The sequence below is a fragment of the Dendrobates tinctorius genome, unplaced genomic scaffold (assembly GCF_039654945.1).
Source record: "Dendrobates tinctorius isolate UK_male_01 unplaced genomic scaffold, ASM3965494v1 ptg000126l, whole genome shotgun sequence".
In the NCBI taxonomy this organism is placed as follows: Eukaryota; Metazoa; Chordata; class Amphibia; order Anura; family Dendrobatidae; genus Dendrobates; species Dendrobates tinctorius.
Window position 1 is genome coordinate 18,610,429 of NW_027361794.1, and position 27,377 is coordinate 18,637,805.

A 27,377-nucleotide genomic window follows, 5' to 3' on the forward strand; every position below is an offset into this window, starting at 1 on the left:
AATCGCCGCCCTCCTGCTTGCTTCTTGGCTCCCCAGCATCGCGCTCCTGCGCAGGCGTTCTTATCTGCCCTGTTGAGGGCAGAGCAAATTCCTGCAGTGCACAGGTGCTGGGCCTCTCTGAGCTTTCCCGGCGCCTGCGCACTGCAGTACTTTCCTCTACCCTCAACAGGGCAGATAAGTATGCCTGTGCAGGGGCGTGATGCTGGGGAGCCATGAAGCAAGCAGGGGGGCGGCGATCATAAGAACAAGGTAGGGGCCGGAGCTGGACCTGCCACAAGGATCAGACCGGACTGCACCCCTGGTGAGTATAATAAAATTAATTTGTCTTCTCTTTCAGGTCGGATCTGGGGCTTATCTACAGCATTATAGAATACTGTAGATAAGCCCTGAAAGGCGGTGGCCGCATCTCGGCCAAACCTGGTGACAGGTTCGCTTTAAGGCTATGTTCCCATATTGCGCTTGTTTAGCATTTCCGCTAAAAAACGCTTAAAAACACATCCCCATGCAATCCTATGGGATTCCGCAGTTGCTGTGCCCATGCTGCGGATTTTACCACTGCGGAATCGTATAGCAATAAAATCCTTGGCATGTTGATTATTTCTGCGGAATCGCGGCAATTCCGCCTCCATAGGATTGCATTGAAACGCTCACTTTACTCATGTGGCTATGCCCACCATGCGTAAAATGAGCGCTTCATGTGCAGATGGTACCCATGGTCTGGAGGAGAGGAGACTCCTCCATGCCCTGTGTACCATATTTCTGTAAAAAATAGAATTAGAATAAAAAATAGTGATAAACTTACCCTCTGACGTCCCCCGTAGTCCTCAGCGATGCTCCCGGTACGTTCTGTTCCCAGGGATGCATTGCGCGTAGGACCTTTGTGATGTCTTGGTCTCGTGACCGTGACATCACTGTGGCGCCCCTGCAGGTCCAGTCACCACAGAAGTACTGCACCTCACCCAGAGGTGTGGTATCCCACGACCAGGTAAGGTGGATGCACCCGACCAGCATTCCAACACTCACATCCCACACACACCAGTAGTGTAGCAGAGCACCCTTTATGGCTCCCTGATTGGAACACGAAGAGTGCTGGGAGGTGGGCGGAGCGTAGTTTAGGAGGGAGAATCTAAGGACAGAAGAGAGTTAGATCCCTCTGAAGGAGGGAAGTGAACGAACGTGTCCTGAGCAGCTCCTGACTTGCACCAGGAGTCGCCGGACAAAGTAGACTTGCACGCAAGGTTCTCCGTAGGAGGAATTGGTTCTTCTAGAGACACGGTTGGAAAGTGTATTCCGTGGGGCTTGTTCCACCCTGACCGCCATCAGGTGGAGGAAGGGACCAGGCCACAACAAGGGAACAGCCCCTAGCCTAGTTCGTGTACTTCTGGGCACCACTAGCAAGCCGATAACTTTGGTTACTTTATGGACCATCGCCCCTACCACAGTTAGTCCGACTGGAAAGGCAGCTATATAGAATCACAGAAACGGTGAGGCGTTGTCTGAACAGGATTCGCAGCTGCTGGCCCAGAACGATAACCGTGAAGTGCTGGAGAGGAAGGAAGAAGTTAAAGCAGCATAGTTTGGGAAACGGCTAAGAAAGGTACATACAGACAGGGAAGCTGGAAGGGTGTACTTCATCTTATCTGGAAGTTGTCTGGACCCCTTGCCTGGAGGACTCAGCACTGAAGCGGGCACCTGTACCGCCGACAGAACTGTGAGTAAAGCCCATTGGAACTGCATCCTATTGTGTATTATTCCTGCATCTGAACTCAGCACTGCTACATCCTCCACTCCACACTGCCTCACCAGCTTCAAGCTCATCACTCTGCCCTGGGACTACAGCTTTACCTATGGAGAGCTTTAACATCTCGGCTGCACCCCAACACCTGTCCCAGAGAAGCAACACTGCAGCGCTGGTCATCACTGATCAGAACCCACAGGTGGCGTCACAAATTCATATAAACTTTAATTTCACTTAATCACACGCCAAATTACATGACCGCCTGTGACCACGGACTGGGTCACTGCCACTGTGACATTTCCCATTGAAGTTAACCGGCCCAGTACCGAGTATCCCACGGCCCCGGGGCGCATCATCGCAAAGGCCCTTTGCGCAATGCATCCCTGGGAATGGAACGTTCCGGGAGCATCACTGAAGACTCTGGGGGCCGTCAGAGGGTAAGTATATCACTATTTTTTATTTATTTTATTATTTATAACATTCTTTCTTTACTATTGATGCTTCAAAGGCAGCATCAATAGAAAAAAGTTGGTTACACTTGTCAAGCACTATGCTTGACAAGTGTGACCAACCTGTCAATCACTTTTCCCAGCGATGCTACAAATTGCTTGGAAAAGCGCTAGCATTCTGCAAGCTAAAAACGCTTGCAAAACGCTAGTGTGTTGCGGGAAAACGCATGTGTTTCACCCGGGGCAGGGAGTTGCGGACATTTCCGCAGCATTTCTGTAACGTGGGCACATAGCCTAATAGAGAATTGTATACATATGCACTATGCACTGTAATGTTCTTATTGCTGGATTAGACAGCGTGTTTGGGCCCTTCCCTGACATCTGTATTTGCACCTACTCTTACTGTCTCCATTTATAGCACTGTATTCTGTAAGTAGGGAGACACTATTGTTGTGTGGGACGTCGTTACTCACATGCGCTGGATACTATGTCCTTATGTCTCTCACAGTAGAAGCTCCTTATTTTATCATCCATTTTCAGTGTTTGTTATGTTCTTTATGTGGAAATATTCTCTGCAAGTTGTCACTGAGGTTACCTGGTCTATGTGGGATAATACCTTCCAGATGACACATTTCTGATTTCCATATTAGTTTTGAATCACCCTATTTGATGAGGACCAATCGTCTATGGACATAACAGAACAGTGTAACATCCCCCATCCCCCACACATAGTGTAGATGTAGGGTTCGTGGGCCGAGCTGGGGGGTGGGGGTGGTCCCTCTTCTTACCGCGCAGAGATGAAACAGAGACAAGATGGAGGCAGGTTCTGGGTGAAACAGGTCCAATTTTATTTTCACTCGCCGTCCGCCTGACGGCCTCAGAAGCGCACTGCACTTCCTTCACCTCACGGCCCTCCGTTTCCAGGGCTGCTTCCCACACACCGTACGTTACACTGGGGACGTGTATGCATACACCGTCCCCTCTGCACTCGTCGATGCTCCTGACAGGTCCATCACTGTGGCCGCCTTAGGCCCGTAAACCAACAGCGCTTCTACTGTTCAGTCGTCGTGTCAAATACGGTGTCTTACACCCAGTGCCTCGTCCCTTCTGCGGTTCTTCCTGTCAGGACCACCCCCCTGACGTTCTCTCTCCTCAGTCCCCCTGGTCTGGTTCTCAGAGAGCACGAACTGTCGTAGTCCTCCTGTCACCAGAGCTCCCCCTGTGTACTGGAATCTTCTGGAACCCTCCCTCAGTCTTTATATCTTTCCCGGTTCCCTATAACTCCGCCCCCCATGACCAACGGTTTCCCAGCCCTAAGGTGCTGTCAAGTCCTTTTCCTCACACTCCCCCCTGCCACCTTGTGGTCACCCAAGGTACTGCCTATCACTTTTTCTGCCCAGCTGTTATCCATCTGTTATAACTGACAAGTACGTCTGTCCGTCAGGTCACTGTCCCTACACTCCCCCTTCCTTTGTCTATTGTCGTCCCTACCTGCGTCATTCTAAAACTTCACCTACGCTCTGTTGTCGGACCAGTTGTTGGGCCAAACCCGCTATCCACGGGGGCCGAACCATACTGGGAGCACCATGCTCCAAGCAGCCTACTGCTACTCGCCAGCGCGCACGCCACATGACAATGTCTTTCAAGTTGGGCTAGGTACACCCATATTTTCTCTATGGCGTGTACCTTCCCCTACTCTCCCCTTCTGTCACCATCCACTACTCGGTACGCCATGATCGAGGCCTCACACCTACCAGATCATTGTCAGCGCCCGCCTGCTTTCTCCTGGGGGTGTCCGTGGTGTCAGGGTACTGACCTGCGACTAATGGACGCCTGTCGTCTTTATCTTTCTCTTGGTAACAGGTCATGGTCGGCGTCCCGGTCTCCCAGACCTCCTCCACATCCAGACCCCTTTCGGATCTCACACTTTCCTTTGGTCTCATAGACCTTTCCTTACCCGGACCTGTTGCATTTACTTTTGCATATTATACAACAAAACAACTTTATAATAGCAATAGTACCCCTTTTTCTTTTTTTTTTTTTTTCATTTACCATTTTTTTCTTTTTAACCAACAAAACAAACAAACAAACAAATATAACAGTCTTTCTCCCCTGTTATGGATGAGTCACCGAAGGAGGAAAAAACAAAAATAATAGCTAAGTCCAGAAAACCAGAGAAGTTGGAAGCTATCGGATTGCAGACCCCTGAACCTATCCACAACAACTAGCAGTAGCCGTGGGGGGTTCCTACAGTGTCCTAGACCCCTCGATCACAGCCGGAGAACTAAATTAGCCTAAAGTCAGAAAGGGGAAATCTAAACTGCCCCAGAGCAGACCCGAAAGCAATAGGCAGCCCCCAACATATAATGACTGTGAAGCAAGATGAAAACACTAACACAGATAGAAAGATAGGTTGAGCAAATGATGGGGCCCAAGCTAACTAAATAGGACAGGATAGAAAAGCTGCTGTCTGCAATCCGCAAAAACCCTATCCAAAAATGAACCAACAGACTGATAGGAAAAACAGGCCCTGAAGTCGCTAGGCTTCAAAAAGACTATATCAGCACTCAGGTATATTCTGAAGACAGAGCCAGAGATCAACAGATCAGAGACAAAAATGGAATTCAGCTCACCCCCGGCCGGGGATGGCTGAACTCCAAAAAACAAGGCAAACAAAACCAGAACTAAAGTGTACAAAAGGCAGAGCAAAACTTTGCTTTGAGAAGCAGAAATCAGAATGGTCTCCAAGAATCCAGCAGGAAATCACCAGCAAGGCAGCAGGGCGTCGGCTGCCTTATATCCAGTCATCAGTTCCTGTGACCCAGTCATCATCTACCTGCTCAGCTGTTTGGTAATCAGCCTCACTACCTTCCTTCGCCAGAAGAGGGAGTTCATCAGACCTCACTGGTGAAGGGAAAAATGAACTCACAACACTCCCCCTTCCTTTAACATTGGCACTTTTATTTTTGCATCCCTGCTATGTCAGGCAAACCAATTTCAATACTTATAACAAGAAAAACATTTTCCTTTAACCTGGACGCAAACTGTCCCAATTACACCGCTATGCAGATAGCGAATTCCCAACAGTTCAAGCCATCTCCTGGTGGCTGGTAGCAAGGGACCCCACAACCGTGGAGCTCCCAGGATGCAAGAAGTGTCCCTTTCTGCAAGTTAGTATAAACAAGCCGTCCCGGGGATTGTGCAGCCGCCATGCCAGCCTCTCCCCTCTCATGGAGCAGGTTCCAGACTTCCTGCTCCCTGGCCCTCTTCTTCTTTATATCTCCTGCGACCCAAACAGAGGGTCCGGTACGAGCCCTGGAGTCCGGTGGGCGGGACTTAACCGAGGATGATGGCGGGGCAGAGGCGGCTGATGATGTCAGCGGCCCAGCAGCCGCGGCCACGGGATAGGCTGCACCCGGAGTTCCAGACGGAGCCGGAGTAGCTGCCGATTCCGGGAATGAGGTCGCTACCTGCAAGGGACATGCAGCAGCGCCTTTTGTAGACAGTCTCCACACCGGCGAAACCAGACATGGCGCCACCGGGCATGATGAATCAGGAATGGGAACGAAGGCCCTGCTCAGCTCAGCGTAAACAGTAAGGGCCTCCTCAGCCAGGCTTTCGGATACACAGGGGGCCGTGTGCTGCGGCTGAGTAGCGGGGACTTCTTGCGGAGCCGCTGGCAGAGCCGGGGGAACTCTCACCTTCCCCGACGTCGCGGCCTCCGTCACATCTTCCCGCGGCTTCTCCCGCTGTCTCTGTTCTTCACGCCGCCGTCCGGCGGGGCTGGCCTCCAGGCTTCTCTATGTGGAGTGTGGCTCTGCGGGTGGAGGTCGGTGCTGGAGGCTCCATTATTCTCTATGTGGAGTGCGGCTCTGCGGGTGGAGGTCGGTGCTGGAGGCTCCATTATTCTCTATGTGGAGTGCGGCTCTGCGGGTGGAGGTCGGTGCTGGAGGCTCCATTATTCTCCATGTGGAGTGCGGCTCTGCAGGTGGAGGTTCCACACCAGAACTGTAGCAGGTAAAGACCCCAATATCCACAGGTGTCCCTTCTAATTGGGGGAAACTCTCACCTCTAATAATTCTTGGACAGTTCTGACAAACACGGAAAAGTGCCCCTTTATGGAGGTGACAGAAAGTCTGTTTCGTCACTTTAGCTTCATAGTATCAGCTCTAATCCAATGGTGAGAGAGCGAATTACCCTGAAGAGTCACAAATTGTGGGGTTGTTATAAAATGTTATATTTAGGGGGTTTTGTGTTGTCTCCTTATAAGAATCACAATGGTTTTATTCCTTTTCCGCTGATAGATACAAGCGACCCAACTATGAAAGACAGGAACCAAGGAAACCTGTATTACTCTCATAGTACGGGGCCTCTTACTTGGCCCCATATACAGTATAATGTTCCCCCAGTATCGCCATCCTCCACACACAATATGTTTCCACCCAAACCAGGAGATAATCAGTTCTCACTTTTCCCCATACTTAATGCCATAGAGCCCCTTTCTTGGTTCCCACACACAGAATTATGTTCCACAGTATCTCCATCCTCAATTTTATTTTTTTTTTGTGTTTTTCATGTAATATACGGAAGCCTACAGGAAGATGCTAAAAAACCACTGTACGTGGAGACATTGGCCTCATATATCTCCTGTCCTGCTGTTCTTACAAGGAAGTGACGCGCCCCGGGGGCCGCGGGGTACTCGGAGTCGGGCCCGTCGGCTTCAATGGGGGGCGGTGACACGGCGGCTGGGACCCGGTCCGTGGCCCCAGGCGGTCAATGACTATAGTTTGTGGTGGGGGCATTTAAGGAGATAAGAATAAAGTTTATAGATGGTGGAATACGTGACGCCACCTGTGGCAATCTGGTCAGAGGTGACCAGCGCAGCAGTGTTGCTTCTCTGGGATGGATGTTGGGCGCAGCTGTGATGTTGTAGCCCTCCACAGATAGGGCTGTAGTCCCAGGACAGAATAGATGTAGTTGTTTGTAGAGTTGGTAGATGTGAAGTGGAGTGAAGGATTGGCGCAGGAGTAAAATTAAGGACACAATCGCATGTAGTTCAATGGGCTTTACTCACTGTCCGGTGCACCAGACGCCCGCTTCGATGCTGAGTCCTCCAGGTCAGGGGTCCAGTAAACTCCCAGGTAGATGAGCTTACCCCTCCAACACTCTCTTTCAATATGTTCCTTCCTAGGCCATCTCACTTGTGCTGATTTCCACTCTCCTTCCTTCCTTTCTAGCACCTTCACAGTCAGTGTCCCAGGCCAGCTGCCGCGGATCCTGTCAGAATTCGTCACTCAGGCGGTTCCTTGATCCTATCTGGCTGCCTTTCTAAGAAGATAACTGTGGGATTCGCTGTGGCTCATACAGCAACCACAGCTGTCAGCTTGCTAGTTAAGTTCGTTGTTTACTTCACTAGGCTAGGGGCTGAGACCCTTCTGCGACCTATTTTCTTCTCCCACCTGATAGCAATCAGCGTGGGTCTCTAGAAAATCCTTTCTTTCCTCCCAGGAGCTTCTCCTCCCAGCCAATCTATCCAGCAGGAGCTGCTCCAAGCGCATCCTTCTCTCTCTTCCCCTGAGGGGACTCTCTCAACTGTCTTTCAAATCTCCCACTCTTTCTCTAAGCTCCGCCCACTCACTGTTCCCATTGGCTGCTCTACATCACTCCACTTTCTAAGCTCCTCCCCATTACCTACCTTCTCCACTAGCTCTCAACACCCTTTCCTAACCAGCCTGGGATGAGGCCCTCCTCCCGTAGGGTACACCCAGGTGCCCTGACTAGCTAGTGTGTGTGTGTTGAATGCAGTGTTAAGAGTGTGGCGAGGTGCCCCCATCTTACCTGGTCGTGAGATACAACACCTCTGGCTGAGATGCAGTACCTCTGTGGCGACTGGACCCGTAGGGGCGCCACATTAGCTTTTATAAAAACCTCAATCTTCTGTGTGTGAATCAGACCTGAGATCTAATGTGATAGAAGATGACAGAGCGGGGAAGACGGGAAACCTTCATATAGACGGCCGGTGGGGATGGAGTCAGTGACGGACTCTGGACAAATATGTTTCTAGAGCCGTAGTAGAAGATGAAGATGTCGTCCTCATCATGAAGTAGTTATTTCTCCTGTCACATGTAATGAATATCTCCTGCAGTATTGCTAATGCCGATTCCAGTGTCGGTAATGAGACGAGAATTAGCGTTATGGAAGATGAGTCTATGAGGAACGTATTCAGCTGCCGACTCCGAGGGAGAAACTGCTTGTTGTCTGTGGCCTAAATATATAGGTTTTATTAGTAGATGTAAAGAAGAAAACTAAATACTGTAAAATAATAAATCTCCTCATATGTTTTCCTTATTATCTCCAGTAATTGTATTAATACACAGAATTTTTATGATGTTACATCGGCTCATCTTCTTCTCATTCAGGTCTCTACAATATCGGATCCTCTCAGTGAAGATCTTCTACATAAGAGAATTTTCCTGAATTACCCATCAAAGATGGATATGGACAGAGACAAGATGGCGGAGAGGATATTACACCTCACCCTAGAGATCCTCTTCCGCCTTACTGGAGAGGTGAGAGATTCTGATGACGTCACATTACATCATTCTTATCTATGGGAATAACAGATGGACAGAACTGGAGAGGTGAGGACTCTGGAAATGTCTGTAGTGAGATTTATTATTGTGTCTCTCCATAACCAGGATTACACCGTAGTGAAGAAGACCTCTAGTGAGCGCTGTCAGGACCCTGTGTCTGAGGGATGGGGAAGACCCCTGAACCCAATCACGGAGCCTCCACCTCTCCCACTGATCCATGGTGACATAAATGACCAGAAGATCCTAGAACTCACCTACAAGATGATTGAGCTGCTGGCTGGAGAGGTGACACTGCTGGGAAAGCTGGGACATTATACAGTAACGCTATGAAGGGATCGGGGGGATGACGGTATCATTGTATGTGTCAGGTTCCTATAAGGTGTCAGGATGTCGCTGTCTATTTCTCCATGGCGGAGTGGGAGTATTTAGAAGGACACAAAGTTCTGTACAAGGACGTCATGATGGAGGTCCCCCAGCCCTTCACATCACCAGGTAATAGACAGGATTAAATACACACGGTCTATAATTATCTGTATGTAAAGAATGAATTCAGTCCCTGTATGTGTTTTCTCCAGATCTATCCAGTAAGATGACAACACCAGAGAGATGTCCCCATCCTCTTCTTCTACAGGACTGTAAACAAGAAGATCCAAATGTTCCTCAGGATCATCAGGTAGATGGAGAGAAGGTGTCATGAGATCTCCCCTTTGATGTGTAGACGGCTGTGAAGGTCTTGTGCTCAGTCTTGTTTTATCCCCCAGTATTATATGTTTTATACTTGTGTAATGAGAACGGTGGAGATGGCAGGATTAGAGCTGATCATAGATGGGACTTCTCCATCTGTCTGTGACTTTTATAATATTTATTTTAGGGTGAAGATCTGACCCATATTAATACTACAGAGACATATGTGAAGGGTGATGAGCGACGTAAAGAGGAGATTACTGCTTATAACCGGTCGGGTGAGTACTGACCACTAAATATAGACAAGTCAGAGATTCTTCTCAGTCACCGGCTATGGCAGCTTTATCGGTGCTGTAGTCTGGCCGTATCACAGTCGTGTGATCACCATTTTGCCGCTAGACCACATTTTCCTCCACCCAAAACAGTTCAAATGAGGTTGGTCATTGAAAGCCCTTTCCTATAGAAGTTACAACCTGGAGGAACCACTTACTACCTGGGGTTACAAGACGCTGACTCTTACCTGCCCAGATCTGTAAGCTAAAAAGCCAAATGACAGTGTACGTAGAATGTGCTGACAACTTGAGAAAATCACTTGAAGAAAAATATTATGATAGGCCTGTAAGAGAAAGCGGAGGGTAATGATGCTGTTGGCTTCCTAGATCCCTGATATCTTATTGGATGAATCTACCTTCTCTCCCTTCTGTGCTGCTGAATGTCTCATATGGTCCCTACAAGACCAGGTCCAGTCTTTCTGGCCAAATTTTGCTTTTATGATCATTAACATTAAATGTGCAGTGAGGCCAAGTGTGAATTTCTGTACAATAATAACAGAGTTTCCCTTTATCCTGACTTCAATTTAAAAATGGCTAGCTTCAAACAGGGTTGCGAGAAACTACATAAAAATGTTACCCCTGTGCCATGATATATCTCTAAGCTGTGCTTGGCTGATGTCTCTAATATTCATGTATTCACCCCTGCAGGAGATGTGTTGGCATGGCTCGAGCCCTGACTTCATGGATTCACTCCACGTAATAAATTACATTCTGTTTTCAATCCTAAGGAATTTAGATTACTGCACAATCTCTCCTGAAATGGGGAGCACTAATACTTTCTCTACTCTTCTGGTCAGGACTCATAGTAGCTCCAATGGTCCACCATAAATGAGTGCAAGTCCTGTTTAGTATTGGAGCGTGCCCCTCATTCATACATTGTTGTTGAGGATGTGACATGTTTTTTGTTCTATGTCTATTAGTTTACAGTTTTTCATATTGTATGAGTTGTGCTGGAATTGGCCTGCCTCACTTATGTGAGCCTGTAACTTCATTACAGTCTTTAAAAAAAAGTCGCCTTTACCTCTTCCAAATGCCCGAGATCTAAATTTTAAGACACCCCATCTCTGCAATATTATGAAAAGTCCGCCTTGAATGTCTAATCTTTTTAAAGATACTCATTTAATGGAAAATATTGCCCGAGCTCTTAATCTACTTGTGGGTCGCCCTCCCAGGGCTGTGGGGTGCTTGGTACCGGGCCGGTGTCAGGGGAATGTGTCACAGCAGCGGTGACCCGGTCCGTGGCCCTGGGCGCCCAAGCAATGGGAGATGTAGTTAATGGTAGAATAGTTTGTGACGCCACCCGTGGTGTTTGGCAAGTATGGTGTTAGGCCAACGCTGCATGCAGATCCGCTGGGACTGATGGTAGGGTGCAGCAAAGATGTAAAAGCTCCCCACAGGTGGAGCTGTAGTCCCAGGGCAGTGTAGATGTAACCAGCACAGGGATGTAGCAGTGCTGGAAGCGTAGGGAACAGACAAGACACAGCGGTTGCAGTTTCTGTACCTTTACTTAGTATATGCAGTCCAGGGTCCTGATTACAGATGGTATTGGAGCAGGTTAGCCTGGAAGCAGATCAGGATTCTCTCTCAGCAGAAGGGCTGTGCAGTCTCCTTCCTAGCGCCTTGTGGTGTGAAGCACCCCAGTACTTAGTTACTCTGGAATGCCTCTCTTCAGATGTTCCTAGAACTATACTTGTATGACAGACAGCTGTAGCCTCTCTCGGGGACTCCTCTCTTGAGTCCTGGCTCTCTATTCAGTTGCTGTTGTGTCCCAAGTCTTTGCTGGGAGCAGGGCATTTACAGCCTCCTACTCCTCTGGTATCTGTGGTAGGACCGTCAGTATCCGTACCACCGTGGAGACCAGGCTCCAGTTCTGTGCACTCTCAAGCTGAGGGAGCTCGCCTTCTGCAGCTCAACCTCTCAGCTCCGTTCCTCCCGTCTACACACTTCACCCTCCGCAGACTATCTCCCCCTTCTTCCTCCTGGCCCTCAGAGGACACTCCTCCCCAGAATTCCGGTTCAGAGCTCCCCCTGCTGGCCCGGAGTTGAACTGTGTTGCATGCATTAGGTTAACTGCTGGAGAGACCCATCACTGCTTCCAAGCCTGGCATTACCCTCCCCTGGAGGAAGGCAAAGCTAGTGTGGCGACCATACTCCTGGGGGCGCTACATTCCCCCCTAGTGCAAGTTAGCACTCCTGGGCTGAACAAAAACATGAAAAACAACATATAAACATTTAAACAACAATAATTGTACAAGATTTGAAAAAGAGAAAAATGTACAAAAACCAAGAGCTCAAAAATGGTCCTATGATGATAAGTCCAGCATCAATGTCCATGGTCCATTCCTGGCAAATGGTAACTATTTATAAATAAAGTTTTTGACCACACACAAGTCCTGTGGTTCAGTGTCCATGAACAAAACTTAGCAATTTCCAAGGAAACTCTTACCTGTAGGTACAAAACTTAGAAACCAGTTACATATTTACATTCAATTTCAATATTCACATTTACTTTAGATACGGAACCTAACTGGTAGTACACCCTGTGTGGTACGAGTGGATCTGCGTATCACTTGTACTGTAGTGGGCCTTACTGCTTGTCTGGTTCTAACTACCGGTGTAGTGTGTAATGCTCTAGATACGCTCCTAGTAATTCTACATGGCACAGGGATACGTGATTGTCTAGGAACTCTTGGACTCACCACGGGCACTACAGGTTCTCCACTGGCAGGGCGAGGGTTCGCTGACTCCACTGCTGGTGTGGCAACTGCTACCTGATTTTCCTGATTTTCAGGTTCTTCTTGAGTCCTATCTTCCTGTGATTCTACTTGGGGAAATAACAACACCGGCACCACGATTGCATCATTAACTCTAGTCCAATTCGCAGGGAACTCTCCCAGCACGGTACTGACTGTCTTTTCTTCCTCTGTAGGTGGGATGTTATCTGCTCCGCCCGCTTTTTCTTTCAACTGGTCAGGGCATAACTTCAAGTGATCCCTGGATACCGCTGCTGAGGTCTCTCCTCCATCTTTGCTAACAAGGCATACTTTGGCATTATCAAAGTTGGAGGGCAGAATGGTGTAAGGTTCCTCTTCCCATTGATCATCCAGCTTATGCAGTCTTCTTTTTCTCTTGAGAACTTGTTCTCCCGGCGAAAAAGGAACAGTAGGTGCATTTTGGTTATAAAGTCTCTCCTGCTTCTGCCTTGCCTGAGCCAGACTCTTCTCCATACACTCCTGTACCCTTCTGTACTGCTGCTGCCTCTCCTTGTCCCAGTCAGCATCTGGTGACGTTACTTCAGGCGTCAGGACTCCCATGTCCAAGTCAATAGGCAACTTACCAGGCCTTGCTCTCATCAGGTACGCTGGAGTACAGTTGGTGGAGTTCACTGGGATATGGTTATAAAGGTCCACCAGATCGGGCAACTTTTCTGGTCACAGATTTCTCTCCTCCAAGGGCAATGTCTTCAGTAAATCAATCACTACCTGGTTCATCTTCTCGCACATGCCGTTGGTCTGTGGGTGATAGGGTGTTGTCCGGATCTTCTTGCACCCATATAAGTTGCAAAATTCATGGAACACTTCTGCCTTGAAAGCTGGACCTTGGTCAGTCAGCACCCTCTCAGGATAACCATGTGTTATACAGAAGTGCTGTTGGAATGCTCTGGCCGCTGTCCTGGCCGTTAGATCTTTGACGGGCACAACCACCAGGAATCTAGAATAGTGGTCCACAATGGTAAGGGCATAGAGGTAGCCTGACCGGCTTGGAACCAGCTTCACATGGTCCAGGGCTACCAACTCCAGGGGCTGTTTGGTGATGATTGGCTGTAAGGGAGCTCTCTGGCTGTCTCGATCCTTTCTGAGCAGGTTACACTGTCCACACTCCCAGCATCAATGGCTTTCCTCATGCCAGTCCAGTAGAACCTCTCCCGGAGCAACGTTTCCAACTTCTTCCATCCAAAGTGTCCAGCTCCATTGTGGTATGCTCCTAGAACCATTGATGCATCTCTCTTTGGAACCACCCACTGCCAGACCAGCTCATGTGTGCGGGCATTGATGCTCCTCCGACACAGCTTCCCTTCATAAATGAACAGCCGACCTCTTTCCTTCCACAACTGATGAGTTTCTTCAGGAGCATTCAACTCCGGGCGCGAGTCACCTTGTTTCAGCAGCTCTTTCACCAGGCGGACTGCAGGGTCATTATCTTGCGCTTCTGCCCAATCATGATGGGGCAACGGATTCACAGTGACTTCCTTCATGCCAGGCCGCCTGTTTCTCACTCCTTGAGCACGTTGGGCCGCCAGTGGCCGGTGGAAGGGAGGCAATTCTACCTCTTCCAGAGCCTCAGGGTCTTCTGCATCTGGCAGATTAGGCATCCTGGATAGTGCATCAGCATTCTTGTGCCCTGCCTGGTACTTGATGGTAAACTCATAATTGGATAACCGAGCCATCCATCGCTGCTCCAGTGCTAATAGCTTGGCAGTGTCCAAGTGGGTCAACGGGTTGTTGTCTGTGAAGATTGTAAATTTGGCCGAAGCTAGGTAATGCTTGAACCTTTCGGTGACAGCCCAGACTATGGCAAGGAACTTCAGCTTGAAAGAACTGTAATTATCAGGGTTCCTCTTAGTGGGACGCAGTTTCCTGCTGGCGCAGGAGATCACTTTCTCTTTTCCATTCTGTACCTGCGACAGTACTGCTCCTAATCCCCCTTCTTCCTCCTGGCCCTCAGAGAACACTCCTCCCCAGAATCCTGTTTCAAAGCTCCCCCTGCTGGCCCGGAGTGGAACTGTGTTGCATGCATTAGGTTAACTGCTGGAGAGACCCATCACTGCTTCCAAGCCTGGCATTACCCTCCCCTGGAGGAAGGCAAAGCCAGTGTGGCGACCATACTCCTGGGGGCACCACACTTGCTGTTCTGTGGTGTGACGTAGCAGGAAGAATGGTCAGATAGCCGGGTTACAACCAGGAGGGCAGAGAAAGTACAGAATCAGAAGATGCAAGAGTAGTCAGTAAACGGGCCGGGGTCACAACAGGAAACAAATACACAAGCCGGGAGCTGAGCACAGAGGACTGAACCAGAGGAGAACAAGGCTGTATCTGGCAGATTCCGGCAATATGATTGGGGCTTTAGTAGGGCGTGGTGCTTTCCAATTGGCTGAAGCAGAAAGCAGATTACTGTATTTTGGGATTAAAAGACGCACTTTTTTTGGGGGGGGGAATGGGGGTGCGTCTTATAATGCGGATATATTTTATCAGTGAGGCGGCTGCCCTGTGTCCCCGAAGCTGCGGGGGGCTCTGCCGACATTTTGAGAAAGGCCAGAGCACCCGGCAGTTCTTCCATGTTTTCCTGTGCGGTTAACTCCAGGAAAATGGCCGCTGGGAGGCGGCGCATGCGCAGATGGAGATCTCGCCACCAAAATCTTGGGAGATGAGATTTCAGCGCTGTGATCTCATCTCCTAAGATCTTGGTGCCGAGATCGCCATCTGCGCATGTGCTGCCTTCTGGCAGCCATTTTCCTGAAGTCCACCGCACAGGAAACCATGGAAGAGCTGCAGGGGGCTCAGGCCTTTCACAAAATGTTGACAGAGCGCAGCGGGGACAGAGCGCAGCGGTGTGCCGCACATCGGAACACCCCCTCATCCCAGCCTGCGGCCTGCAGCAACACACCAGCAGCGACCCTGGGACCCCAATTCACCGCAGCCACTACCCCCGGTAAGCAATAAGACGCATGGATTATAAAAAGCACCACCATTTTATTAAAAATAGTTTTTTTTCCTATTTTTCTGCTCAAAATTTGGGGTGCATCTTATAATCCGGAGCGTCTTATAATCCAAAAAATACGGTACTTCAGTTGGACACCACACAACCCCATACTGCTAGACTTTATGGTACTAGAGGTTCAGGCAACGTTATCTTATTGGAAGAACAGAGCCTGTGCCATCCAGAGTTTCTGGTTGCGAAATCTCCTGCATCACCAGTGCCGCCTGCAGAATGAATAAGGTGGCGCCTGGTGGCAGACACAGATGTTGCAGGAGCAGATCCCAAAAAATTGTGACACACCATTTTCAGAAGTCCTAATATGACAAAATAGAAAACCAGAGCAGTAGAAAACCCAATAAAGTGGCTCAATTATGGAAATTATAACCCTCAGGGAATTAATCTATAGGAGTAATGACTATTTTGACTTCACAGCCACTTTCTGGATATTAGGACAGTGTGAGTATATAGTCAGAGCAGCGCTAAGGACACAAGGACAAAACAAAGGTTTATTTAGCCCATAACGCGTTTCGACAGCAGTCCGTCTTCATCAGGTGGCAGAAGACGGACTGCCGTTGAAACGCATTGTGGGCTAAAGAAACCTTTGTTTTGTCCTTGTGTCCTTAGCGCTCCTCTGACCGTATACTCACACTGTCCTAGCTTTTCATCGTCCATTGGACCACCCCGTTTAATAATCCTCCTTTACCGCCTTCCCTGCGCTCCTTGGTGACCGCTACTTTTATTTGGCTTTCACTTTCTGGATATTAGCACTGAGTGGATGTTGGAGAGAGAAAATCGCACATTTGCCATTTTACTACCCATCACATAGTGCCCAGATTGTGCTCCGGGAGACAAACACCGTAAATGAAGTGGGTTCTTCTCGCTATAGTAAGGCCAAATACATGGATGTTGAATGTGGTTTGGATGCACTACAAGGCTCAGAAGCGAGAGAAAGATGTGACTTTGGGAGAGCGGATATTGCTGGATTGGTTTATGGAAGTCATGCTGCTTTTCAAGAGCCTTTGAGCCACTAATAATGTGGAAACCTCTGTTTTTCTTCTGGCAAATGATGGACTTGAGTGGGGTTTGTTTTTTGTGAGATGAGTAGAAGTTTTTATTTTCATTTTTATTTTATTTTGTTAGCACCAACCACCAAACCCATTTTTTCCTCAAAACCAACACCTATAAGTCACTTGTTTACGGACATGCATCAAGAAAGAACTACCAACCACTTTCTTTAATTCGGATAATACGAACGAGTTTAGTATAAAATCGGCTATCTCGTGCCAATCGAGAGGAGTTCTCTATCTATTGAAGTGCCCCTGTAATAAGTTTTATGTGGGTCGGACAAAAAGAAGATTAACAGTTCGTATCAAGGAACATCTGGATAACATTAATAAGGGGTTTAAAGGCCATCCCCTATCTCGTCACTTCTTGGATGTCCATAATCGATCCTGTCGTGGCATATCCTTTTGTGGTATTGAATCAGTCTGCCCTAACCCAAGAGGAGGTGATTTTTTGAAACAGATGTCCAGAATTGAATCCAGATGGATTTTTCTTCTGGACAGTATGGCCCCTAAAGGCCTAAATTATGAAATTGAGTTTTATGCTCTTTAAACTTGAATTTTTCCTCTTAAAACAAAATTTAAACGGAAACTCGAAAATCCCCCTTTTCTTTTTTGTAAATTCTTTATTTTGGAATTTTAAACATCACCATTAAACACAACACCAGTTCTCAGGTACAGTTGGCGAAATGTTAAGTAATGGTTGGTTTAGGGCGAGAAGGAAGGAGAAAATGAGGGGAAAATAGGTAGGGGAGAAAAGGGAAAAAGAAAGGGAAGGGGAAAAAGGGTACATATTCATATACAGTATCAACAATATTAACATTAACATCATGTGGTTGACAACATGAGCACAATCATTGAATGGGTGCACTTCGGAAAATAACACATCGCCATACATTACATTTGGGCTATCTAGTTTGGGGCAGTGAGGCTAGGAGCCCCAGAGCAGAAGCCATCTAATTCAGTTAAACTTAAGAAACTCTAAAGTGCCCTTAAAGAGGATTGTCTTCTAAATACCTATTCCAAGGGGCCCAAGTCAACACGAAAGCTCTATGATTATAAATTTCCCAGCTAGACAGCTCCTCTAAGCGATAGATCTGATTTATTTTAGCATACCATTCTCCCAACGTGGGAGGAGCTACATCCTTCCAATGGGCAGCTATCAACTGTCTCGCCGCACTCAACATCAGTGGAAGAAGCCCATGTTTTTTTGGTAAAAAATCTTTTGACGGGCATGAAAGGAGAGCTTCCGTGGCTCTAAGATCAACCTTTATTAGTCTTAATTTTTTGAGAACTAGTTCAACTCCCTCCCAAAAAACTCGCAATCTAGGACAATCCCAGAATACATGCGTATGATGTCCTCTAGAATTGAGGCATCGCCAACAATCGTCATTATCCGCGAGGCCTAACTGGAATAATTTAGCTGGAGTTAAATGCCACCTAGTTAATATTTTATAAGAATTCTCCTGCAGAAGTACACATCTGGAAAAACCCCGAGCATTTGACAGCATTTTAGATATTTGGTCCTCTGTAAACGTGGTATTAAGTTCCATTTCCCAAGAGTGTATAAACGAGGGTTTAGAATGTACAGTCGGAGAGATGAGATGTGAGTAAATGCGAGATATAATTTTTAGCCGTGGGGATGGAAGTTTAATCATAATATCTAACCAGGACCAATTAGATTTAGACGGGAATCTCTGTCCAAACTGTAAAAGTGTACGTCTGATGTGTTGTTTTTGGAGAAAATTTGTTGGTTGTGTCGACGCACCCTGTGGCCAAGACCCCTCCCGCAAGATGCTATTACCATAAAAACTATTCAACGTTTCTCTAGGGAGGTTGGACCATAAATTGTATGGGTCTTGAAAATCTAACTCTAACAAATAGGGAATTGAGCCGATCGGTGTCAATGTTGAGGGGAAAGTATCTTCCGGGAACTCTCCCATTACCAATCTTTTAATACGCAATGTAGTTGTGGTTACGTCATCCAACCTAAGAGAGGCCGGCGGTTTAGCCTTAGTCCAAAGATACGGCAAACCTCTCGGGCCCAATAAAGCCCAGTCAACACTATCCCCCTCCTCCCTTCCAGCACAGGACACCATCTTTAACCATCTACTGAGATGAATAGCCTTATAGTATAAAAGAAGGTCTGGGACCCCCAGTCCTCCAGAAGAGATAGGGCGAGAAAGAAACTTATATGGCAACCTAGCCCTTTTAGATGTCCAAATAAATTTTCCAATAAGGGATTTTAACGTTCCAAAAAATGTCAGGGGAATCCGAATCGGAACCATGTTCATGGTATATAGTATAATAGGCATTATATATGCCTTAAACACATTAATACGACCCATCCAGGATAAAGTGGGTAGGCTATACTTCTGCATCAGGCTTTTGACCTTTTGAATTAAAGGAATGTAGTTTTTGTGGAATAGGTTGGCGGGATCTCTAGTTATCATTATTCCCAAATATCTAATAGAATTAGTGGCCCAAGAGAATGGAATCTGCGTACGAATAGTGGAGGTCTGAGAGTGAGGGAGACCAACGCTTAGCACTTCAGATTTTGACAAATTAATTTTGAAATTAGAAAGGAGACCAAAGTGATGAAAGGCCTGAAGGATAATTGGGAATGCTTGGGATGGATTGGAGATAAGGAAAAGCAGATCATCTGCGAAAGCTAGAGTTTTAAGTGACCTCCGACCCACCGACAACCCCTCTATACGTTGGTCTTGTCTGATGCTTTGTATCAAAGTTTCTATAACTAAAATGAACAAAGATGGCGACAAGGGACAACCCTGTCTAGTCCCGTTATTAATCCCAAAACTATCTGACAGGGTGCCGTTGACTCTGACTTTGGCCGTCGGTTGAGAATAAAGCGAGAGGACTGCTGTTATATATTGAGGAGGGAAGCCAAACCTAATCATTACTTGTTCCATGAACCTCCAGCTCACTCTGTCGAAAGCCTTCTCAGCATCCGTCGACAGGAGCATCAAGGGCATACCCCGAGTCTTAGCAAACATTATAGACTGAATGACTTTAGTAGAATTATCCTTCCCTTCCCTGCCTCTTACAAAGCCTACTTGATCTGCATGAATTAGCTTAGGTAAGAAATTGCTTAATCTGCCCGCTAATATTTTAGCCCACATCTTAATATCTGCATTAAGCAGTGATATTGGTCTGTAGCTAGCGCACAGGTTGGGGTCTTTACCCTCCTTAGGGAGGACTGTGATGTATGCCTCTAAGGATTGTCTAGGGGGGAGCTGGCCTTCTAAATAGGAATTAAACAAAGACACTAGGTGAGGTAACAGTGGTTTTATAAACTTTTTATAATAGATAATGGGAAGACCATCCGGACCCGGTGCCTTTCCGTTCAGAATAGTAGAAAGAGTGTCTAAAATTTCTTTGGGGGTAACTGGAGCAGTCAGCAAGGACTGGCCTTCCAGAGTTATTTTAGGGAGATGTAGCGAGGTCAAGAATTCTTTTATTTTTGCCAAGGCTGTGACTGGCTCCTGCATGCTATCCGGTGTATTTAAATTGTATAAATTTTCATAAAAGGTTTTAAACTCCCTGGCAATATCTGCAGTCCCGAGAATTGAAGAGCCATCTAAAGCTCTGAGTTGTCTAATAAACGTCTTTTCTTTTTGTTTCTTAAGTAGGGATGTCATAAGCTTACTACTTTTATTGCCATGAAGATAGAACTTCTGCTTACTTCTCATGTAAATTTTTGCTGATTGAATGTTTAAAAGGTTTTTTAATGAGGTTCTCAGATCTGTCAGTTCAGATAATGTTTTATTTACTTGAGATCTCTTATGTAGTCTCTCGAAGGAACTAATTTGATGTAGAATAGACACAACCTTTTTTGTTCGCTCTTTTTTCAAATAGGAGCCTAGGGCTATAAATTCCCCTCTCATTACAGCTTTATGTGACTCCCATACCATAGGCAAGGGCGGGCCTGAGTGCAAATTATTTTGAAAAAAGAAGTCAAGAGTGTTTGTCAGTTTTTCAATGTGGGAATCCGAGTCCAATAGTGTCTCATTCAGTGACCATGACCCAGCCGGCCGTGGTAGAGTTTTTATCTCTATGTCAAGAAAAATGGGAGCATGGTCTGAGAGAGAGATGATATCTATATTAGCTTTTTTAACTAATTGGAGATTAGCTGTTTGTATCAATAGGTAATCAATTCTGTGATAGCTATTATTCGGATGGGAATAAAAAGTGTAATCTCTGCCCGAAGGAAAAAGTGTTCTCCAAGGGTCTATCAGATGCAATTTTTGTAATGAAAGGTGTAATCTTCTCAGCGCCCTTTGAGAAAGAGCCGACCTGCCCGTCGAAGTATCTAAGGCTGGGTTCAAAGATACATTAAAATCCCCTCCCACCAACAACAGACCCTCAGTAAAAAGTTCTAGAACATTCATTGTTTTACACAGCCAACCTATCTGGTTCCTATTTGGGGCATATAAATTACACAGGGTAATCTTAGTGTTGGCCAAAAAGCCCTTAATTATAATGTACCTGCCTTCTGAATCCGATAAACAATCACTCAAAATAAAGGGAACATTTTTCTTTATAGCAATACTCACTCCACCCGACGCTGAACCGCCCGTACTGTGATACCAGGTCGGGTAGCGAGATCTAGACATATCTGGGACTCTCCCTTTTTTAAAATGTGTCTCCTGCAGGAAAACTATACTAGACTTCTTTGAATGCAAAAGATTCATTACTTGGCTTCTCTTACTCGGGGAGCGTAAGCCCTTTACATTATACGAGGCCACTGTCATAGTGGCGAAGTTCACCTTATCACCCATAGTTTGGTAAAGGAAGTAATAATAAAGATTCCTCTGTCATCAAACCACCGAAATTAAAAAAAAACAAAGAGATGAAAAAAATAACAAAAAACCTAAAAATTATTAAGATAAAACAAGAGAAATATAACAAGAACCAACTACTTGTCTGTAGCAGAGGTAGGGCGTCAAACATACCTCCCATAACAGAGCAGGAAATAACATTTTTGACACACGAGTGGCACATGTTAACTTATACGGCAATTGAATGATATCAACACCTGAGTAAATGTCAAACTTAGCAAGCTAAAATAAGATAGAACATGTCCGAGTGGACCGAGGGGTCCGGCTCCAGTATTGGAAAAATGCAACCGAGAGAAGCACAAGAAAGCTCAGGGGGGTATCTCCTTTTCCATTCCAGATTTCCCTCTTTTAGGAGTCAAGCGTTTCTTTCCTAAGACCCAGTCACCCTGCCCTCCAGTAAAAGCATGGACAGGGGGAGGTGTGCGATGATCCATGTCCAGAGGTAGCCAGGAAGGAATATCCATAGGGGCAATGCCAAAAGCGTCCCATATTTTGGTTAAATCCTCAGGGGTCCGAACCATTATTTGCCTACCATCTCCTTGTATAGATATACCAAACGGAAACAGCCATTTATATAAGATTTTACGTGAGCGTAACACCTCCAGGAGGGGCCTTAGGACTCTTCTTTTTGCAAGGGTTGACGGCGCAACGTCCTGATAAAGATGAATAGCAGATCCCTCATAAGAAAGATTTTTAATGTCTCTTGAGGCAGACAAAATAGCATTGGTATCCAAATAGCTCAATAGGCCGCAAATCACATCCCTCGGAGGTTCCGTTGGCTTCGGCTTTGGTCTAAGTGATCTATGCACCCTTTCTATTACAATTCGATCACATGTTTCTTGTGGTATTAAGAGGGCGAAGATCTCCTTCGTAGATTTTTCTAATATTTCTGTGGAAACACTTTCAGGCAAGCCTTTTATCCGTATGTTCTTCCTACGACTCTGATTTTCCTGATCCTCAAGGGCCAGAAAAGAGTTGTTAAGCTGTGCTCTGTGGTAGTCTAGATGCTCTCTCATGGCATTGGAGTGGCTAATGATAGAGGACTGAGAGGACTCCAAAGACTCCACTCTATTACCAATGTGTAGCAAGTCCGCTCTCATACCAGATATCTCATTAACTAATGGTTTTATAGCTTGTGCTAATAATTTTTTAAAAAACGATCTAGAAAGTTTCCCAGAGTCTGATTGAGTGACATCGCTGCCTGAAGCATCATCACTGGAGTCTGAGTCCTCGACATGCTCCTCCTCCACAACCTCTGCAGGGAGCCTTTTAGCATTAGGCTTAGACGAAGCAGATTTATTTTTCAAAAATTTATCCATTTCACCCTGTTTGCTTCGATACGCCTCTGCAGCCAACGGTTTTGCACGCTCTTTGTTAGTTTTGACCATTTTGCTTAATTGAAGCGTGCCTTTAATTTACCACCCGTGCGTCAAGAAAAGTCTAGTAGAGCATTTTTCTATATGAAAATAACCCCATGTAACTTGGAGGGCGAGGGGTTAATATATGGAAACATCCGTGGGGATCTGCTGGAGCCGGTAGGGACAGGGTAACGCCAACTCCCCACCGCGGCGCTTCAGAAAAGACACAATGTCCTCCTCACCAAGGTCGCATAAATCTGCAGACAGCAGCACCTCTATGTGGGGAGAGCGATATCCCCCGCTCCAAAAACAACTCAGTCCCTGGGAAATGTCTCAGCAAAACAGGGGGCCGTCAACAACCCATCTGGCCCAGAGCCAGCACCTTCCTCCACCGCACGTAGCGATAGTAATCCCCGCAGGCCCCACAGACAGCTCACCGGGGGCTCCCTCTCACCGCCTTTTGCTCCAACGGGCGAGACCGCTCCTTATTCCGCGGTCTCACGCCTCTATCGAGGGCCTCCTGCGGTCCGGTTTCCAGGCCTTGTGCTCAGGGGGATGTAAAGATGGCGCCCGTCTCCCTCCAGCGCTGCAGCACCCTCCACGAGGCCGCTCTGCGCTCCGGTGTCACGGCGGAGAGCAGCAGCCCCTCTCTTCTCCCCACCGCCCCTCACCTTCTTCTCCAAGCCCGGGGCACTCTAAAATTCGTTTTTGCCACTTTCGTCCGGGCCAAATAAGGCAATTTTGTGGCTGGAAGCGGGAGCTGCCATAAGACACGTCCTCCCTGTGTGAGATCCAGGCCACGCCCGAAAATCCCCCTTTTCTTTGTAAAATTAACATAGGGGTTTTTTGGGGAATTTTTATTTACCTCATTCATGTCCTAAAGAATGAGGGTCCCGTTTATTATATTTTTTTTATATTTTTACATTTTTCTACCCATTTTTACATCTTTTTTCCTTGTTTATTTAAACAGTGTAATTTAGTACATGGATGGTTTGCATACACAAAAAAAAAAATATATATATATATATTTTTTAATATATTATTTTTTATTTTTGCATTTTTCTTTTTCATTTCAAATTTTATATTAATAATCAAATAAAGTATAGATTGAGTTTTAATCTGCATATTCTACTTATTGTCACATATATTGCACAGCACTAATAATCTTCCATTTATTGCATCTAATCTCTCATATATGCCACTGACTTCGTAGTCACCAGTCCGTGCAATCACTTTTACAAAGGGGGGCATATTATTGCAGCAGGGTGGGCGGAGCTAAACCGGAAGGCAGGGGGTTATTAGGATGGGTCAGGGCCAATGCCTGTAACATTGATGAAGAGGGACCGCGTCCCTCGAAACGCGTCGTTCAGATTGACCAATAGCATCACCCGTCCAGTCCAGTGGCTGGTCACGTGACGTCACGCTCCCAGCTTTCTGCTCTTTGCAGCGTGTCGGCGGCGGTGTTTCGGCCGGAGCCCGCCGTCAGCCTCTGCCTCTTCAAAGCTTCCCGCTCTCCTTCCCCGCTGGTCAGCCAGATTTTTGCATTCAGCGGTGCACTGAGAGCGTACTGCTATATGCCATACGTGGTTCTATTGCTCAACAGCGGAATTTAGCAACTTGGTTCTACAATATCACAAGTAAGCGCCCAAACTCACCGCTGTCTACTAACAGTGAGGAGCGCTTAATGTGCACAGTAATTGGGCGGTTTAATCACTGTTTGTCATTCAATATACCGCTGTTTGGCAACAGCAGTGTGGATTATCAGTGAAGGGTCAATCTTCAGTGCAAATCTATGTTATCATTATTTGACATTTATTCATTCTAGGTTCTTTGAGCATAAGCGCAGTGAAGTTTGTTTTATATATATTTTTGTTTTTAATCAACCTAACAGGATTTGCACAGTGCCTGTTTTTCACTTGCAGCTATCTCAGCAGTCTTTTTTAGGTGGAGCGCCAGTGGGTATAATTAATTGATTCATTTCAAAAGACGTTGGTCATTGAAAGCCCTTTTCTTTTTTTAAAATTCATTTATTAAGCAAGAAAAAAAAAAAAGAAGTAATGTACAACATACAGATTTGCAAAGCCCTTTTCTACAGAACTTGCAACCTGGAGGATCCACTGACGACCTGGTATTAGAAGACTCTGACTGTTACTTGTCCAGATCTGTAAACTAAAAAGCCAAATGACAGCGTACGTAGAATGTGCTGATAAGTTAGAAAATCACTTGAAGAAAAATATTAAGATGTGCCTGTAAGAGAAATCGGAGGGTAATGATGCTGTTGGCTTCCTAGATCCCTGAGATCTTATTGGATGAATCTACCTTCTCTCCCTTCTGTGCTGCTGAATGTCTCATATGGTCCTTACAAGACCAGGTCCAGTCTTTCTGGCCAAACTTCTCTTTTATGATCACTAACATTAAATGTGCAGTGAGGCCAAGTGTTAATTTCTGTACAATAATAACAGAGTTTCCCTTTATCCTGACTTTTCAATATAAAAATGGCTAACTTCAAACAGGGTCGCGAGAATCTACAGAAAACCATTACACCTGCGCCATGATATATCTCTAAGCTGTGCGTGGCTGATGGCTGTAATATACATTTATTCCCGCCTGCAGGAGATGTGTTGGCATGGCTCGAGCCCTGGTTTCATGGATTCACTCCACATCCTAAATTACAATGTTTTCAATCCTAAGGAATTCAGATTACTGCACAATCTTTCCTGAAATGGGGAGCAGTAATACATTCTCTGCTCTTGAGGTCAGGACTCATAGTAGCTCCAATGGTCCACCATAAATGAGTGCAGTTTATAGATAAATGGTGTGCACTCTGTTAAGTGTAGGGCAGGTGCAGGCTGACCCTGGAGCTAGTCCAGTTAGAGTCATATAAGTGAAGAAACAGCCGGCAGGGCACAGAGAAGGACAAGGGTCCTGATAGGGACTGAAGGTCCAGAGCAAAAGCTCCATCTGTGGGGATGTGTTTCAGCGCTGTGATCTCATCTCCCGAGATCTTGGTGCCGAGATCTCCATCTGCCCATGCGCCGCCTCCCGGCAGCCATTTTCCTGGAGTCCACCGCACAGGAAACCATGGAAGAGCTGCTGGGGTCTCTGGCCTTTCACAAAATGTCGGCAGAGGCCCCGGCAGCATCGGGGGCAGAGCGTAGCGGCAGCACCCGACATCCGCACCGGCGCGCCACTCGTTGGAACGCCCCCTCATCCTAGCCTGCAGCAACGCTCCACTCTTGCCTCCTCCAGCAGTGACCCTAGGACATCACTTCACCGCAGCCACCACACCCGGTAAGCATTAAGACGCATGGATTATATAAAGCATCACCATTTTATTAAAAATAGTTTTTTCCCTATTTTTCTCCTCAAAATTTGGGGTGCATCTTATAATCCGGAGCGTCTTATAATCCAAAAAATACGGTACTTCAGTTGGACACCACACGATCCCATACTGCTCGACTTTATGGTACTACAGTTCCCAGGCAACCTAATCTTATTGGAAGGACAGAGCCTGTGCCATCCAGAGTTTCTGGTTGCATTGTCTCCTGCATCACCAGCGCCCCCTGCAGAATGAATAATGCGGCGCCTGGAGGCAGACACAGATGTTGCAGGACCAGATCCCAGAAAAATTGTGACACACCATTTACAGAAGTCCTAATATGACAAAATAGAAAACCAGAGCAGTAGAAAACCCAATAAAGTGGCTCAATTATGGAAATTATAACCCTCAGGGAATTAATCTATAGGAGTAGTGACTATTTTGACTTCACAGCCACTTTCTGGAAATTAGCACTGAGTGGATGTTGGAGAGAGAAAATCGCACATTTGCCATCTCACTACCCATCACATAGTGCCCAGATTGTGCTCCGGGAGACACACACCGTAAATGAAGTGGGTTCTTCTCGCTATAGTAATGCCAAATACATGGATGATGAATGTGGTTTGGATGCACTACAAGGCTCAGAAGTGAGAGAAAGATGTGACTTTGGGAGAGCGGATATTGCTGAATTGGTTTATGGAAGCCATGTTGCTTTTCAAGAGCCTTAGAGCCACTAATAATGTGGAAATCTCTGTTTGTCCTCTGGCAGATGATGGACCTGAGTGGGGCTTGTTTTTTGTGAGATGAGTACAAGTTTTTATTGTTATTATTTTCACCTACATTTGGGAGGCAGAATGAACAAACAGTCGAACACCGCGCTCTACTGATTCATGCTATGAGGTTTTCTATCAGACTGAAATGTCATTGTCTGGGTGATTAATTAAACTTTTTTATCATAACTTGCATATTTAAAGAGATTAAGTAGAAATGTTAATAAATATAAATTTCAAGGATTTTATTCAAAAATAATAACTGGTTTTATTCTTGGCAGATGACTGCACCAGGAGATCAGGGGGACAGCTGACATCTGTAATTTTTAAATCAGATGATCTTGAGATTACACAGGATACAATTGAAATGAATGCCATTACTCCAGATATTCCATCATCCCTTCACAGCAGAGATCAACCATCTGATCCTTTGAAACAGGTCCTGTCTTCTGATTCA

General features: G+C 46.4%; 1 protein-coding gene across 1 annotated transcript in view; it reads left to right on the plus strand.

Moving 5' to 3' along the window:
* Positions 1-27,377, plus strand: part of LOC141047083 (uncharacterized) — a 168,776-nt gene that overhangs the window by 44,510 nt on the left and 96,889 nt on the right. The window contains 6 exon segments of the mRNA XM_073542031.1: positions 8,607-8,756; positions 8,886-9,065; positions 9,149-9,272; positions 9,356-9,453; positions 9,652-9,742; positions 27,202-27,359. Coding sequence (XP_073398132.1) covers positions 8,607-8,756; positions 8,886-9,065; positions 9,149-9,272; positions 9,356-9,453; positions 9,652-9,742; positions 27,202-27,359 — 801 coding nt within the window.